The 13,184-nt window shown below is 39.9% G+C and overlaps 8 protein-coding genes across 8 annotated transcripts; 4 read left to right on the forward strand and 4 right to left on the reverse strand. All coding sequences in view use genetic code 12, as the record gives it.

Moving 5' to 3' along the window:
* Positions 1-106: 106 nt before the first annotated feature.
* Positions 107-1,549, forward strand: PSN45_004056 (uncharacterized protein; the record flags this gene model as incomplete). Its single annotated transcript, XM_066158208.1, has 2 exons — positions 107-925; positions 1,202-1,549. The coding sequence occupies 2 exons, from the start codon at positions 107-109 to the stop codon at positions 1,547-1,549; spliced, it is 1,167 nt and encodes a 388-aa protein (XP_066014305.1).
* A 20-nt stretch (positions 1,550-1,569) lies between these two features.
* On the reverse strand, positions 1,570-2,376 carry PSN45_004057 (uncharacterized protein; the record flags this gene model as incomplete). Its single annotated transcript, XM_006686521.1, has 1 exon — positions 1,570-2,376. One exon carries the CDS (start codon positions 2,374-2,376, stop codon positions 1,570-1,572), a length of 807 nt encoding a protein of 268 aa, XP_006686584.1.
* Positions 2,377-2,478: 102 nt separating this feature from the next.
* IWS1 (Transcription factor iws1) lies at positions 2,479-3,672 on the forward strand (the record flags this gene model as incomplete). The annotated part of the gene is made up of 1 exon (XM_006686120.1): positions 2,479-3,672. The coding sequence occupies one exon, from the start codon at positions 2,479-2,481 to the stop codon at positions 3,670-3,672; it is 1,194 nt and encodes a 397-aa protein (XP_006686183.1).
* A 150-nt stretch (positions 3,673-3,822) lies between these two features.
* On the reverse strand, positions 3,823-4,260 carry rps23 (40S ribosomal protein uS12; the record flags this gene model as incomplete). The annotated part of the gene is made up of 1 exon (XM_006686119.2): positions 3,823-4,260. One exon carries the CDS (start codon positions 4,258-4,260, stop codon positions 3,823-3,825), a length of 438 nt encoding a protein of 145 aa, XP_006686182.1.
* Positions 4,261-4,607: 347 nt separating this feature from the next.
* Positions 4,608-6,970, reverse strand: PSN45_004060 (uncharacterized protein; the record flags this gene model as incomplete). The annotated part of the gene is made up of 2 exons (XM_006686519.2): positions 4,608-5,556; positions 5,763-6,970. The coding sequence occupies 2 exons, from the start codon at positions 6,968-6,970 to the stop codon at positions 4,608-4,610; spliced, it is 2,157 nt and encodes a 718-aa protein (XP_006686582.2).
* Positions 6,971-7,015: 45 nt separating this feature from the next.
* On the reverse strand, positions 7,016-9,233 carry DBR1 (lariat debranching enzyme; the record flags this gene model as incomplete). The annotated part of the gene is made up of 3 exons (XM_066158209.1): positions 7,016-8,164; positions 8,191-8,208; positions 8,361-9,233. The coding sequence occupies 3 exons, from the start codon at positions 9,231-9,233 to the stop codon at positions 7,016-7,018; spliced, it is 2,040 nt and encodes a 679-aa protein (XP_066014306.1).
* Positions 9,234-9,392: 159 nt separating this feature from the next.
* On the forward strand, positions 9,393-10,472 carry PSN45_004062 (ADP-dependent NAD(P)H-hydrate dehydratase; the record flags this gene model as incomplete). Its single annotated transcript, XM_006686517.1, has 1 exon — positions 9,393-10,472. The coding sequence occupies one exon, from the start codon at positions 9,393-9,395 to the stop codon at positions 10,470-10,472; it is 1,080 nt and encodes a 359-aa protein (XP_006686580.1).
* A 323-nt stretch (positions 10,473-10,795) lies between these two features.
* PSN45_004063 (uncharacterized protein) lies at positions 10,796-13,177 on the forward strand (the record flags this gene model as incomplete). The annotated part of the gene is made up of 1 exon (XM_006686115.1): positions 10,796-13,177. One exon carries the CDS (start codon positions 10,796-10,798, stop codon positions 13,175-13,177), a length of 2,382 nt encoding a protein of 793 aa, XP_006686178.1.
* Between the last annotated feature and the right edge of the window lie 7 nt (positions 13,178-13,184).

Here is a 13,184-nt window from a genome sequence, read left to right on the forward strand (position 1 = left end):
GGAATGAAACTTGAGCAGAAATAGCCTAATCAGTCTCAAACACATGCTGGCTAGTTTAAATAAACTGTCCATGCTCTATATTGTATTTATATACCTGCTTTTTATAATGACAGTGAAGAAGCAACAGTCCATAATAAGCATCACCGAACTAACAAGGATTAACGAATACCATCGTTACTATGGAGCAATTTCAAGTGAAAGTGAAGAAAGTGAAGAGGACTTTAGTCTTGAAAGTATTGTACCAAAAGCCCATACTACACAAACCACGTGGTTTGGTTGTATTTCCATGCTCGGAGTGACATTTAGTGATATCAGCACTTCTCCATTGTACTCGTTCAATACCATGTGCACTTTTCACAATCATGAAAGAGAAGACATATATGGATCAGTATCTGTGATATTTTACCTATTTTTAGTCATTGTACTTGTTAAGTACTTATTGGTAGTGGTGTATGTGGGTAGTTATCGAGGTAAAGGAGGTCATATCGCGGTGCTTGCCAAAATAGCTTCCGTCAAATACAACTGGATTATAAAACTCATATGTTTCATTGGCTGCTCACTTGTCTTATCCAATGCTGTTCTAAATCCCACAACTTCTGTATTGAGTGCAGTAGAAGGTATAAAAATAGCATGTCCTGGGTTTGGATATATGTATTTGGGTGTTTGTATCTTGTTGGTGATGCTTATGTTACAGAGATTCAAGAGTGCTACCATTGTCACGCTGATGATTTCTCCAATAATATTCGTTTGGTTAATATGCTTGGCTTTTATTGGAGTATACAATATACTCATGGAACCTCAAATAGTGCAAGCATTCAACCCTATATTTACTTATCGTTTTGTGGGAAAGTATGGGATTAGGTGCTTGAGCAGTGCCTTTTTAACGGTTACAGGAGCAGAAACCTTATTCACAGACTTCCAGACGGTTAATAGACTAGCTATCCAGCTAAATATGGCATGTTTTGTGTACCCTTGTTTAATGCTTAGTTACTTTGGACAAGCAGCTTATATTGTGAACCATAAACATACCAGCCAAAATGTGTTTTACAGTTCTATCCCTGGTGGACCATCGAGTCCACTATTCTGGTTTATTCTTGCACAAGCAACACTATCCACAATTGTGGCAAGTCAATCAGCATTTCTGGGGGTCTTCACCATCACTAACCAACTTATTCACTGTAGGAGTTTTCCCAAATTAAAGGTGCAAAAATTGGTTAATTCTCACAAGGTATTTATTCCTTTCATCAATTATATTCTTATGCTTGGACCAATTGCTGCAGCTTTAGTGTTCAGAGACACCACCAGAATCACTTACGCTTACAGTCTTGCAATCGCAATGGACTTTATCATCACAACTATATTGGTTGAAATTACATTGGTCATAGTCTACCAGTCCAAATTTGCAGCCATAGGATTCGCCGTATTCATTCCTTTGGAAATTGCCATTATAACCGCTAACCTATGCAATTTCTTACAAGGAGGATGGTTCACCATTGTAATAAGTATTTTATTTCTTGCAAACATGCTAACCTACAACAGACTTACATAATTAAGGTGGAATACATAACCTCAGGCCCATTCAGGAGTCTTTTCATAGTTTCCTCTTCCTCTACCATTACCACGTCCCCTTCCTCTTCCCCTTCCTCTTCCTCTGTACCCCCCTCTTCCTCTGCCCCTGCCTCTACCATTATCCACAGAGCTCTCACCGAATGTATCATAGTTCAACTGCTTCTCTTCATTCCATCTCATACCACTTTTTTCGTCGGTGGAACCCAGTAAACTATCAAAGAAAGATGACTTCTGATAGGTGGGCTTTTCCTTTTCACTCTCAATCTCCTTGACAAATTTGGAGTTGGCTGTTTCAAAGTCAAAGTCTTCGGTATATTCGAGTTTCTTGTCGGACTTCGTCTTGGGTTGAGCGTTGCTTGGTTCAGGAACTGCGGCAGGAACTGGCTGGGCAGGAGAGGCCTTGGTTGGAGGCTCGGTGGTTGTTGGTGTTGGCTGAACCCGTTGAGGAGATGCTTGGTGAGGTTGGGCAACAGGAGCAGCGGTTTGCACTGGGGCATGTGGGACTGCACCAGGTTGAGGAGTTGGTGTAGGAGTAGGTTCAGGAGTAATTTGATCCAAAGGAGCATCCAAAACACTCAAGTCCTTAACATCATTACCTCTGAAAACCACGTAGTCATAAATATCATTTCCTGGGGCCACTTCCAAGTTGGGTTGACCTGCCTGACTAAATCTTCCTTCAGTTCCAAATGATCTGACGGATTTCAAGGCAATGGTAGCATCCTCAGCACTTATATTATCCAATACCCCAACATAACGAAGCTGCTTGTTGGAGATCAATGATATGGTCTTACCAATATATTGTGACATTACTATTGGTACCTGAGTTTTATATGTGTTGGTGATAAGTTGGAAAAAATGTCCGCACTGAACTGACAATTTTTGTGTTGAGACAAGCCAATAACAGAAACCATGTCAGAGACTGAAGATATAAATGATATGTTCAAAGAGGAGGATGTGAATGATCAGTTCCCAGACATCGATCCAGATCTCAATTCAGATGGAAATGAGGATGATCAACCTATAGATAATGACAAAGAGGTGGTTTCTTCAAACGAAAACGACATAGGTGAATACGATGAAGATGTATATACCATACAAGCCCACAGAAATACCGAAGGTGCGACCAAGCAGACCAAGAAGAAGAACATTAGAAGAAGTAAAGTTACAAGAACTTCTGAACCAGTTGGAGCTCCAGCCCCGGTGGCAGACTATGGTGATGATAACGAGCAACCTACTGATGAATTTGCCAATGAAGATCCAGCTCTGAGAAAGAGACGATTGTTGGAAGAGAAAATGACAGCTGCGATCAAGAAGACTGCCACAAAGCGGCGGAAGGCCGACGAGGATGACTTGGAGCGGATGCAAGATGACAAGATTGATTACTTGAAGGACAAGATGATTAAAGCTGCCAACTCAGATGCTGAAAAGAACCTACAAGGATCAGTAGCCACTGAAAAGTTGAAGATGCTTGGAGAAGTGATCAATGTGTTGTCAAAGGCCGACTTAGCCATTTCGATTTTGGATAATAATTTATTAGAAGCAGTAAGATTATGGTTGGAACCTTTACCTGATTCGTCGATGCCAGCTTACCAGATTCAGAAAGAGTTGATCACTGCTTTGGTTGATTTACCCATCAAGACTGACCATTTGGTTGCATCTGGAATGGGAAAAGTCATGGTGTTTTATCAAAGAAGCAAAAGAACCGAAGCCAACTTAAAGAGAATAGTTGATAAGTTGATTGGAGATTGGACTAGACCCATCTTAAACAAAAGTGACTCGTACAAGGATAGAAGTATCCAATTTCAGGAATATAACAAAACTAAATTCAGTAACAAGTTATCATCATCCAAGCCTAAGACTCAAGAAGCTAAAACTTTATATGAAGAAAGTGCTGAGAGAAGAAATAGGGCTGCCATCCCTGCTGCCAGAACCACGGCTTACAAGATTGCCCCCAAAGTCAACCCTGAAGTGCTTCAAAGAAAGTTCAATGGTGGTGGGAATAGTGATGAAAGATTCAAGAGAATTAACCAAAAACTTAACCTTAAGAAAAAGATTAATAAGAAGTCAGGTCCCTCTATTGAAGGTAGAAACTTAGGTATTTAATTAGGTAAAGTTCAACTAATATACTTGTATAATTACAGGCCACGATTTTAATCTTTTATGCATTAACCACTGGAACGGCAATATAAAATATACAATATCTTGTTATATTCTAGGAATAATAAAATATAATATGATGAAGGATAGATTGATTTACGATCTTGGCTTTTCCTTCTTTTCCTTGAACAAGGCCAACAAAGAAACACCAGACACTTTAACAACCTTGAATCTAACACCAGGAATATCACCCTTAGCCTTACCTCTTCTACCGAAACCGGCCAACAAGACTTCGTCATTTTCATCAACAAAGTTCAAACAACCATCGTTTGGAACGAAAGCAGTAACTCTCTTACCGTTCTTGATTAATTGGACTCTGACACACTTTCTAATAGCGGAGTTTGGTTGCTTGGATTCAATACCAATCTTTTCCAACACGATACCTTTAGCGTGAGAAGATCCACCGAAAGGAGACGACTTGAAGGCAGTTCCCAACAATCTGGACTTATATTGTTGGTCAGCCCACTTGTTTTCTCTTCTGTGGACTCTCAACTTTCTAGCGGCGTTTAATCCTCTTGGCTTTCCTTTACCCATGATTGATTATTTTACTCTTCGGTTAGTTAAAACTTGTATTAAATTTTTTCAGTGCTTGAGAAGTAAAGAAAATTTTCTGGCGGAGTGGTGGAGGGACGACGCACAAACGGTCGTGTGCAGGAAGACACAAAAAAAGCAGTCGTGGTACCAATGACACCAAATGCGAGGGCGCGAACCCTCATCCTCTGTTAAGGCATCGATAAGATAAGCTTACAGTTCAAATACTGGGGTTAAAACATACATTAAAAGTATTGGGTTAACAAACTTTATGAGGTGAATTTGTCGATTCTTTATTTTCTGTCCCCATGCATCATCTTTATAAATCTATCATAATAATAATTGTCAACTCATTTCTTCTTAGCTTTCAATAACTGCAACAAAAACATGAAGAACAAGTCGAGTTGATCTTTAAACATAAATAATAACCCTTGTACAAAAACTCCCTTCACCAACTGAGGAGCAATGCCCTTGTATAATCCCTTGAATCTCTCTGTCAGCCACAAGTGTTCTAATGCGTGAGTAAACCCATCAAACCTAACATGATCTGGGTCATCAGAGTCTTTCTTCTGCAACATGGCTTTAGAGACAATCAACGGTTGGGTCACAACAGTGGCTAAAGACTTGGCCACCACTCCCAACGAGAAACTCTCTATTGGCAGCAAATATTGTTTTTCCCCGTAGAACAAGGTTCTCAATCTTTCGTACGAACCATAGGTAATGGAAGGATTAATACACAACACCAACGACACTCTCAATCCTCTCCAAAAACCGGTGACACCGTCTTTCTTGTAGACCTGTTGAGCCAATTGGAACAAGTTGTTATGGTCTTTATCGGTCTGTTGTTGGGTAGTAATTACTCCAATGGGCATAGTAAACATCTGAGAGATGGCAGCTGCCAATGCTCCTAAAAACAACTCGGTAAACGTCGATGCTTTATGGTGGGGAATCTTCTTGTGCATATTGGCATAAACTCGCTTGACAATTGTATACCAATAAAAATAGGAGAAGTTCTGAGCAGCAGTACCCAAGATGGAGGAAAACAATCCGTGATACCAGCCCAATATCCCCTTTTTGGCATAAATTCTCTTCAAAACATCAAGCGTGTGTTTGTATTTCTTCTCTCCTTTAGGATCATTTGACTGTTGATACACACTGTCTATGCTGGAAGATTTGTCAATGGGTGTGCTTTTTGGTACAACCTGAGTTTGGATTAATGTCTTGGATAAATCTAGTGGGTATACTAACGTATTAGCAATGACCGAGGCCAAGGCTCCAGATGCTGCCTTCTCAATTGGACTAAGCGACATTGTCAGATCCAAATTCCAAGGTTTTATGGGGAAGTTTTTTATTTTAAAAAAGGGATTATGTACGTTCTTATGGAGTTTATATATAAATGCGCTATCCGAGGTTTTGATCCTCATATGAAAATTGTTGCCCTACGCTCCCCACAAAATTTGCTCATCTGTCGCGCAAGTGGGATACCACAAGTATGCTATTTCCACACTTTGATATGTCTATCATCTCCGATGGTGACAACAGTCTCACCTCCGAGGTCGTAGGTTTCCACAAACTTGACTCTACCATTGTGGCAAGGAATTTCAATAATCTTGTCGTTGGCTAAATTAATACCTCTTAATATGCCGTCATCTCCCAAAACCCATATTCCAGTGCCATCTTTTCTCCAGCTAATCACTGGAATACTAAATTTATCTTGGGGTGACATAGTAAGAATGTTCTTACTGATCTGGTTTCTTCGGATGTCATTCGTGGCGGTAAAGTCGGTGATCGGTAAAACCATCACCCGCATATATGGCTCATGAGATGTGCCGACGGCCACTAAAAGTTGTTTATCAAAACAGTTAAATTTAATGATTCGGGGAGAAAAGTTGCTGGTGGTGAACTCGGCATCGTTGATGGATATTCTATATAATCTTTCGAGTTCTTTCGAGGATTTGGCGTGAACTAAGTCCAAGAGTGTATTCTCATTATAGCCCACAAGTGCTACAACTTGATTCTGGTAGTTGATCACATCGAAACAGGAAGGAATATTACTGATCTCAAATGAGGCTGAAACGTCCCACTGCCGAAGGCTGATGAGCTTGATGAGCTTATCAAATCCTAAAGATACCAAGTATGGTTCAGAGTCAATTTCAACTATTTTCATGTCTACTATTAGCCTTCTGTGCACTTGCAATTCATTGACTTTAGTCAATTCTTCGCCTTCTATCTTGAAATGGTAGATCACTCCACTCATGCCAGCCAAATAAACGTTGTCATAAGAATCGCTGACTATTTTCTTGATCACAAGGCGTCCTATTATTTGGTCAAATATGTTCACAATTTTCCCGTTGAAATCCACAATTATTAACTTCTGCTTGGCCGTAGATAAAAGCACCCAATTTTTGTGAAGTACAATATCCACAGAAACAATAACCTGGTCAATATCTGTATCAAGATAAAGGTTTTTGGGGTATGGAGTTTTCCAAGGCTTGAAGTCTTTGTTATCCAACGGGGTGTCAATTTTACTGATCTCTTGTTGAATAGATTTGAAGTTAAACCGGTCATTGATAATCTCATTCAAAGTCTCCTTGTTGGGCAATTCGTGGGTTTCAGTACAAATTGGTTGTCCATACTCTTCTTCAAACTTTTGAAAAGTCTGTTCGAACCCGTTTTCCTTGAGGAAATGTCCAATCAAGTTGATGATTGTCATCACTAGGATTATAAATTATCGCATCCCTAAAAAGCTGCGAAATCATCACCTTGAAATATCAAACTTTGTACAATATTCCTCTGTTTGGTTGTTAGGCCAAAATTGTAGATCAGGAGAAATAAGCCCGCTAGGAGCAATGACTTTGAAATTAAAAGGCACCTTAAAATCTTCTGGATTTACACTCAATGAATTTAGCTCCTCTTCAATTTCTTGGTTAAGCACCCTAAGTACTTTGATTGTGTACGAACTGTCTAACAATTCCTTGGGCTTGATCTGTTTGCCCTTGTCAGATACTACAAACCGACCCATTAGCTTATTGATAACAATAGCTCTTCTATCATAGTAGAAATCGTCCTTGTCAAACGAAATATGGTTCTTGTCTACCAGAACATTGAAAATTTCCAAGTGCCTTCTATGCTTTCCACATTTATCAAGAGCAAGAAAATGAGTAGACAGTGATGATGATTCTTCTTCTTCTTCTGTATCATCCATCCCCATATCAAGGTCGATTTCGTCGGTATTTTTTGTTTTCTGCAACTGTTGGTGACCAGGAACATCCACTTCGAACTTGACGTGGAGGTGGCTCAGAAACCAGTATGTTGGCCTCAAGTGATTGAACACATTTTTTAACAAAGGACTTCCAAGACGCCCGGAATTGATATCATCTTTGAAAAATGGCTTCTTCTTCAAAAGACCATCCAAGCCGCCTTGGTGGTAAATATACTGGGGCCAATCGTGACTCACCACTATATCTATGTTCAACTCAGACTGTATCAACATCATCTTCAAATAATTCATGGGTGTCATGTGGTAGACTGACCGTATGGTCAGGGGAGTGTATGGTAACGGTACATCTTCTATCCTGTTATCGAGAAATGACGAGTAATTGAAGATGCCACTGGCCCCCACAATACGTAAACCTTTGTACCACAAACATCCAAATTCTCCCAAATAATATATATTGGGAGCTACCCACCCACCATACTTCAACTCTGTAAGGTAACTGGACGACTCATGATTCCCACCAATAAAGATTGTCGGTATTGGGGCTCGCTTTTGTCCCGAATAGTACTTGTGGAAGTGTCCCAAGGATTTGTATTTTGAAGGTACTGCGATGGCATTTAAGTCAGTGTTGTTTCGGAGTGCTTGAAAATCTCCCGTGATGACAAGTAAGTCAACCTTCTTTCCTATGAGCTTTGAATATATGAGATCCAACTCACCGTGACAGCATCCTTGTACTGCAATCTTTAAAGTTTTTATCGCCATCACAGTTGCAAGCTGCAGACTCTCTACGCACAAATTGCGAATCATAAAAGCAGGATGTCAAAGCCGTAGCATAAATATATTTAAGCATATGTAAATGTCAAGAGAATATCTAAAACTTGAAGACATGTTCCTTAGTGTATCCTAAGTCGGCCAAGATACCCGTGACTTCTCCCTGATCAGTTGGAGAGGTTTTGGGTCCCGAAATAGCCTTATACAAACCTGGAGGTCCACAAATAAATACCTTGGAGTCCTTAGAAGGAGCTGGCAACTTTTCAGACAAAAAGTCCTTATCGATGAAACCAGTTCTTCCGCTCCAGTTAGGTGGGGCCTTGTCTAAAAAGTACTCGACGGTGATCTGATCCTTGTGTTCAGCAACAATTTGGTCCAATTCGGTTCTCAACAAGACATCGTTGGAATCAACACTTCCGTAGTACAAGTTAACCTTAGTCTTATCTTCTGGGTTTTTGGCGATTTCATGAATCAATTGGTACAAAGGAGCAATACCAGTACCTCCACCAATGAGAAAGATGGATTTGTATTGGTTTGGTTCCCATTTCCACTTGATGATTGGACCTTTGAAAGACAAGGTTTCACCAGGCTTCAAGTCGTGGATATGAGAAGACATCTTACCACCATCGTACTTTTTGATGATAAATTCAATAACTCCCTTGGTGTCGTTGTCACTGATTGGGGTATATGGTCTGATAACATTGCTACCCTTTGCAGTAACAAACTTGGTCAACAAACAAGAAGCAGTGACCAATCCACTAACATCAGTTTGTTCGTTCAATTGGAAAACCAATCTCTTGGAGCTGGAACCAACGTTGGCAGAGGACTTCAATCTCAAATCCACCCAGTCGTTGGGGTCGGTGAATGTTTTTCCAGTATCGTTAGTGATTAGGGTGGAGTAATATTGGTACGCAGCAAACGCCCCAATGGTGCCAGTCACCAATGGCAAGAAGACTTGTTTGTTGTGGAACAATGATCTGGATAACATGCTGTGAAATGGATTATGTTTTTTTCCCGGTTCTAGTGGAAATTGGAAAATTTACTGTGTTTAATTGGTGATAAATTGTGGGTTTTCGCATATGCAGGTAAATTGCTCGCGAAGGAGCACCGCAGAAGGCGAGCAGCTGTGAAAAATAAATGTAACGCCATGTTGAGAGGAAAGAGTCACAGAGAGCTCATTGAGTTGTCCAAGGTTATAATTCAACCACTATTGCCCAACTTGTATAAAGGCCAGGCCGGGAAAGTGGCGGTGATTGGTGGGTGTGAAGATTATACTGGTGCTCCTTATTTTGCATCTTCTGCGAGTGCCTTAATTGGTAGTGATCTTACCCACGTTATTTGCGAAAAGGTGGCTGCTCCCATCATCAAGTCGTATTCTCCAGACTTAATGGTACATCCATATTTGTTCGATACCGGCAATCCTGAGATCACTTCCCAATTTCTGCCTGATCAAATGGAAGAATTGAGAACACTAAGTCTCAAGGATGTGATCAAGCCCAGTTTTAAGCTACTAGATGGGTTTATCGAATCCAAAGTCTTACCCAAAGTACTTGGACTTATCGACAGGTGTGACATCTTTATAATTGGACCGGGGTTTGGCAGAGACTCATTGATGGTAAAGTCAATGATCAAGATTCTAGAGCAAATCAAGGTTGCTAATAAGCCGGTGATTTTGGATGCAGATGCCCTTTTCGTGGTGAGCTTGGATCCTACTATTATTCAAGGGTATAAAAAGGCTATCTTGACTCCGAACTTGATTGAGTTTGAAAGAATCGCCAGCCACTTTGGTATCGAGTCAATATTGAAAGAGACTCGGTTAGATCCCATTCTCAATGCTGTAAGTCAATTGAGCACCAAATTGGGAGTAACTGTGATGAGGAAATCGAATGCTGAGATCATCGTGGATGGTGAAAACCACCTCATCAACGATCTTAGTGGCTCGGCAAGAAGAATTGGAGGCCAAGGTGATACTCTTACCGGATGTTTGGCTACCTTTGTGAATTGGTCATACCACTACCAAGCTGGACTTTGGGATAACGAGGGACCCAAGCTAAATGCTCAAGATTCCACCTTATTGGCGTGCTATGCGTCTTCTGCCATTGTCAGATTGGCCTCGCGAAAGGCTTTTAAGCGGTACGGACGGGCAATGCAGACGTCCGATATTCAACGCTTTTTGGGTGAGGCTTATACTGAGCTTTATGATAGCGAAGAGTTCATTAAGGTTTAGTAGTTTGATTTATATGAATAATGAATGGTGATTTGGATTATCCAGTAGAGACATCATGGAGTTATGATGGAACATAGGGAATACCTTTTGGATTTTAACGTAGTATACTTGGATCTTGGGGTTGGTTTACAGTTTATTGAAAATGATAACATATATGTTCTTGCAGCATTGGCGCTTTACATCAATACTCGCAAAAAAATCACATATTTAAGCGCTTGCGACTCCACCTTTTCAATAAGTACCCAACTCAATTCCAATTATCTCATCTTCCTTCCACTCGCCATCCATGTGCTAGCATTCACACACACCTTTATACCTTCAGCATGAACAGATATAAGCCAAAGCGTATGAGACCCATAAATGCTTGTGTTTCTTGTAGAACCAGAAAGATAAAATGTGACAAGGGCCAGCCGTGCTCCAAGTGTTCCAAGTACGGTGGCGAATGTGTATATCAGCCATTTGACTTCTTACCAAGAGAAGCTAATGAGCAGGTTTCTGTTGGCGAAGACTTAAGCTTATTGGATAGTCAGGAGGTAGAAAAACAGATAGCTGAAGCTCAAATGAATATAGCCAATCTAGAAAAAGAGCTAACTTCCGCAAAATCTTTGGTTGCTAGGTCTTTGGAGAGGGAAATAAGCTCAACTGGCTCCACACCGTCATCTCCTTTCTCATCTACCTCGTCTTCAAGCACCACAAATATATCTTCAGCTGATAAAACTCCTACGGCATACTTGGCTATTCCTCTTCAGCAGCGTCAGATTATAGGGCTCGACGACCCTGTCCCATTCGAATTTTCAGAAGCAGAGAGAAAACTAGAAGTCAATATCTTTGATCTTTATAATCCTGTTAAAACTGATGGGGTTATACGAAAACAATCACCTCCCCTATCATGGATGTCGTTCATCAATTGTGATCGATTTCTCAATGCCATGCAACAAGCGGTGTATAAAGACTTATCATTGGACTCGAAATTGAACTTTTTAAACCTGATAGCTGATGCTGGATGTTCCGAGGCTACAGAAAGATTATTCACTATGAAATATCATGATGATGAAGACCTCGATGATTTCAAACCCATTGATGAGGCTGACCTTAACCCCAGTCTACTACCATTGGGATTAGAAACGTTGAATTCTAATGTGTTCCCAATGGGGGACTATGTGCAACCTGAATTTCAGTTACTGAAACAAATTTGCCAGTTTCTTCCTGATCGTAGGATCATAGACATGTTGGTGGACCGATTTTTCATTTACTTGTACCCATTTATACATGTTCTTGATCAACATGATTTCTTGAATCAAGTTGACCGGATTTTAAAGGATTTGGACAGGGGCCAGGTGGTGATTAAAGATAAATTTGATCTCACCCAAATAGGAATTCTATTGATAATGTTGAGGCTAAGCTACGTGTCTTTGTATACATGTAACAAGAGTTTGAATGAATCAAATTTGATGCAGAATCTTAAATTTGAAGAAGAAGATGAAGACAATGTTCGGTTTTTGCTCAAACATCCAATTGATTTGAAAGCAGTTGATTTATCTCAACAATGTTTGAATAAGGTGGGGTTATTTTCCACACTTACGCTAAGCAATCTTCAATTAGCCTTAATGATACGATCCTACCAAAAATATGGGCCCGAGTATATTTTAGGTTCAGGAGAGAATGAACCTTACTCGTTTGACGTTATCATTTCCATATTGGCACAAAAACTCGAGGTGTTCCATGAACTTGGCCCAAAGCTTTCAGAAAGGGAGAGGAACTTGAGACGGAAAATCGGAGCATATCTTATATCTCTATCTCTCTTAAATTTTGGAGCTTTAAATTGTGTCAAAAACTTTAAAATGGCTATTTGCAATATCCAAATTCCTGAGTATACTAAAGAAAACTCCAACAATTTCAACGAAAATACAGAGAGAATAACACTTCAAATATTGTCAAGTATTTTATCCCCCGGGCAATTGTATTCTGACACACAACTGTTATTTGAAAACTACTCTTCTCCTAATTTTGAGAAGGCTAGTCAGGGCCTCATCGATTCGTATGAGAAAACATTTACGCCACTCCTCATCAGAAGGGCTCATGACAAATACACTATTTGTATTATCAATACGTTAACTATAAGGTCTAGGCTTATGCGATGTTTCGTGAAACTTTCAATCAAATTTCACTTGTATAACAGCTTAGAAGATCGGACTTTAACCCATAAGCTTCTTGACGATATGCTTCAAATAATTTTCAAAGAAATGCTTGTGCTATGCAAAGCAATTTTTTCCAAAGAAGGATGCTTTGCAAACACCATAGACCTAATATTCATTCCTTCATTGATACATTTAATCCACCGTGTGCTTTTAATCATCACTGGTATGATGATCAGACTAAATTTGATTTTGAACAAGTTCAAGCGACAACTGATTAATAACCATTACACCCACAATTGTGAACATTTGCTAGGATTATTCAACAAAACCAATGCCGTGTTTTTCAAATTTCTTCTTAACTTAAGTAACCGGTACTATTATGGGTGGAGAGTGTTCAAGACACAGAACTACTTTATTCGCTGCATAAACTTGCTCGAACTTCGATCAATTTTCAAAGATGTGGACATTTCAGAGAATTTCAAGTTTACCAACAACTGGGTATTGCAAATCAGTGAATTAATCACCCATCAGTTGAACGATGATCAATCACCCTCTATTAGCTCATAGTATATAG

This window comes from Yamadazyma tenuis, chromosome 5, assembly GCF_029203305.1.
Source record: "Yamadazyma tenuis chromosome 5, complete sequence".
In the NCBI taxonomy this organism is placed as follows: domain Eukaryota; kingdom Fungi; phylum Ascomycota; class Pichiomycetes; order Serinales; family Debaryomycetaceae; genus Yamadazyma; species Yamadazyma tenuis.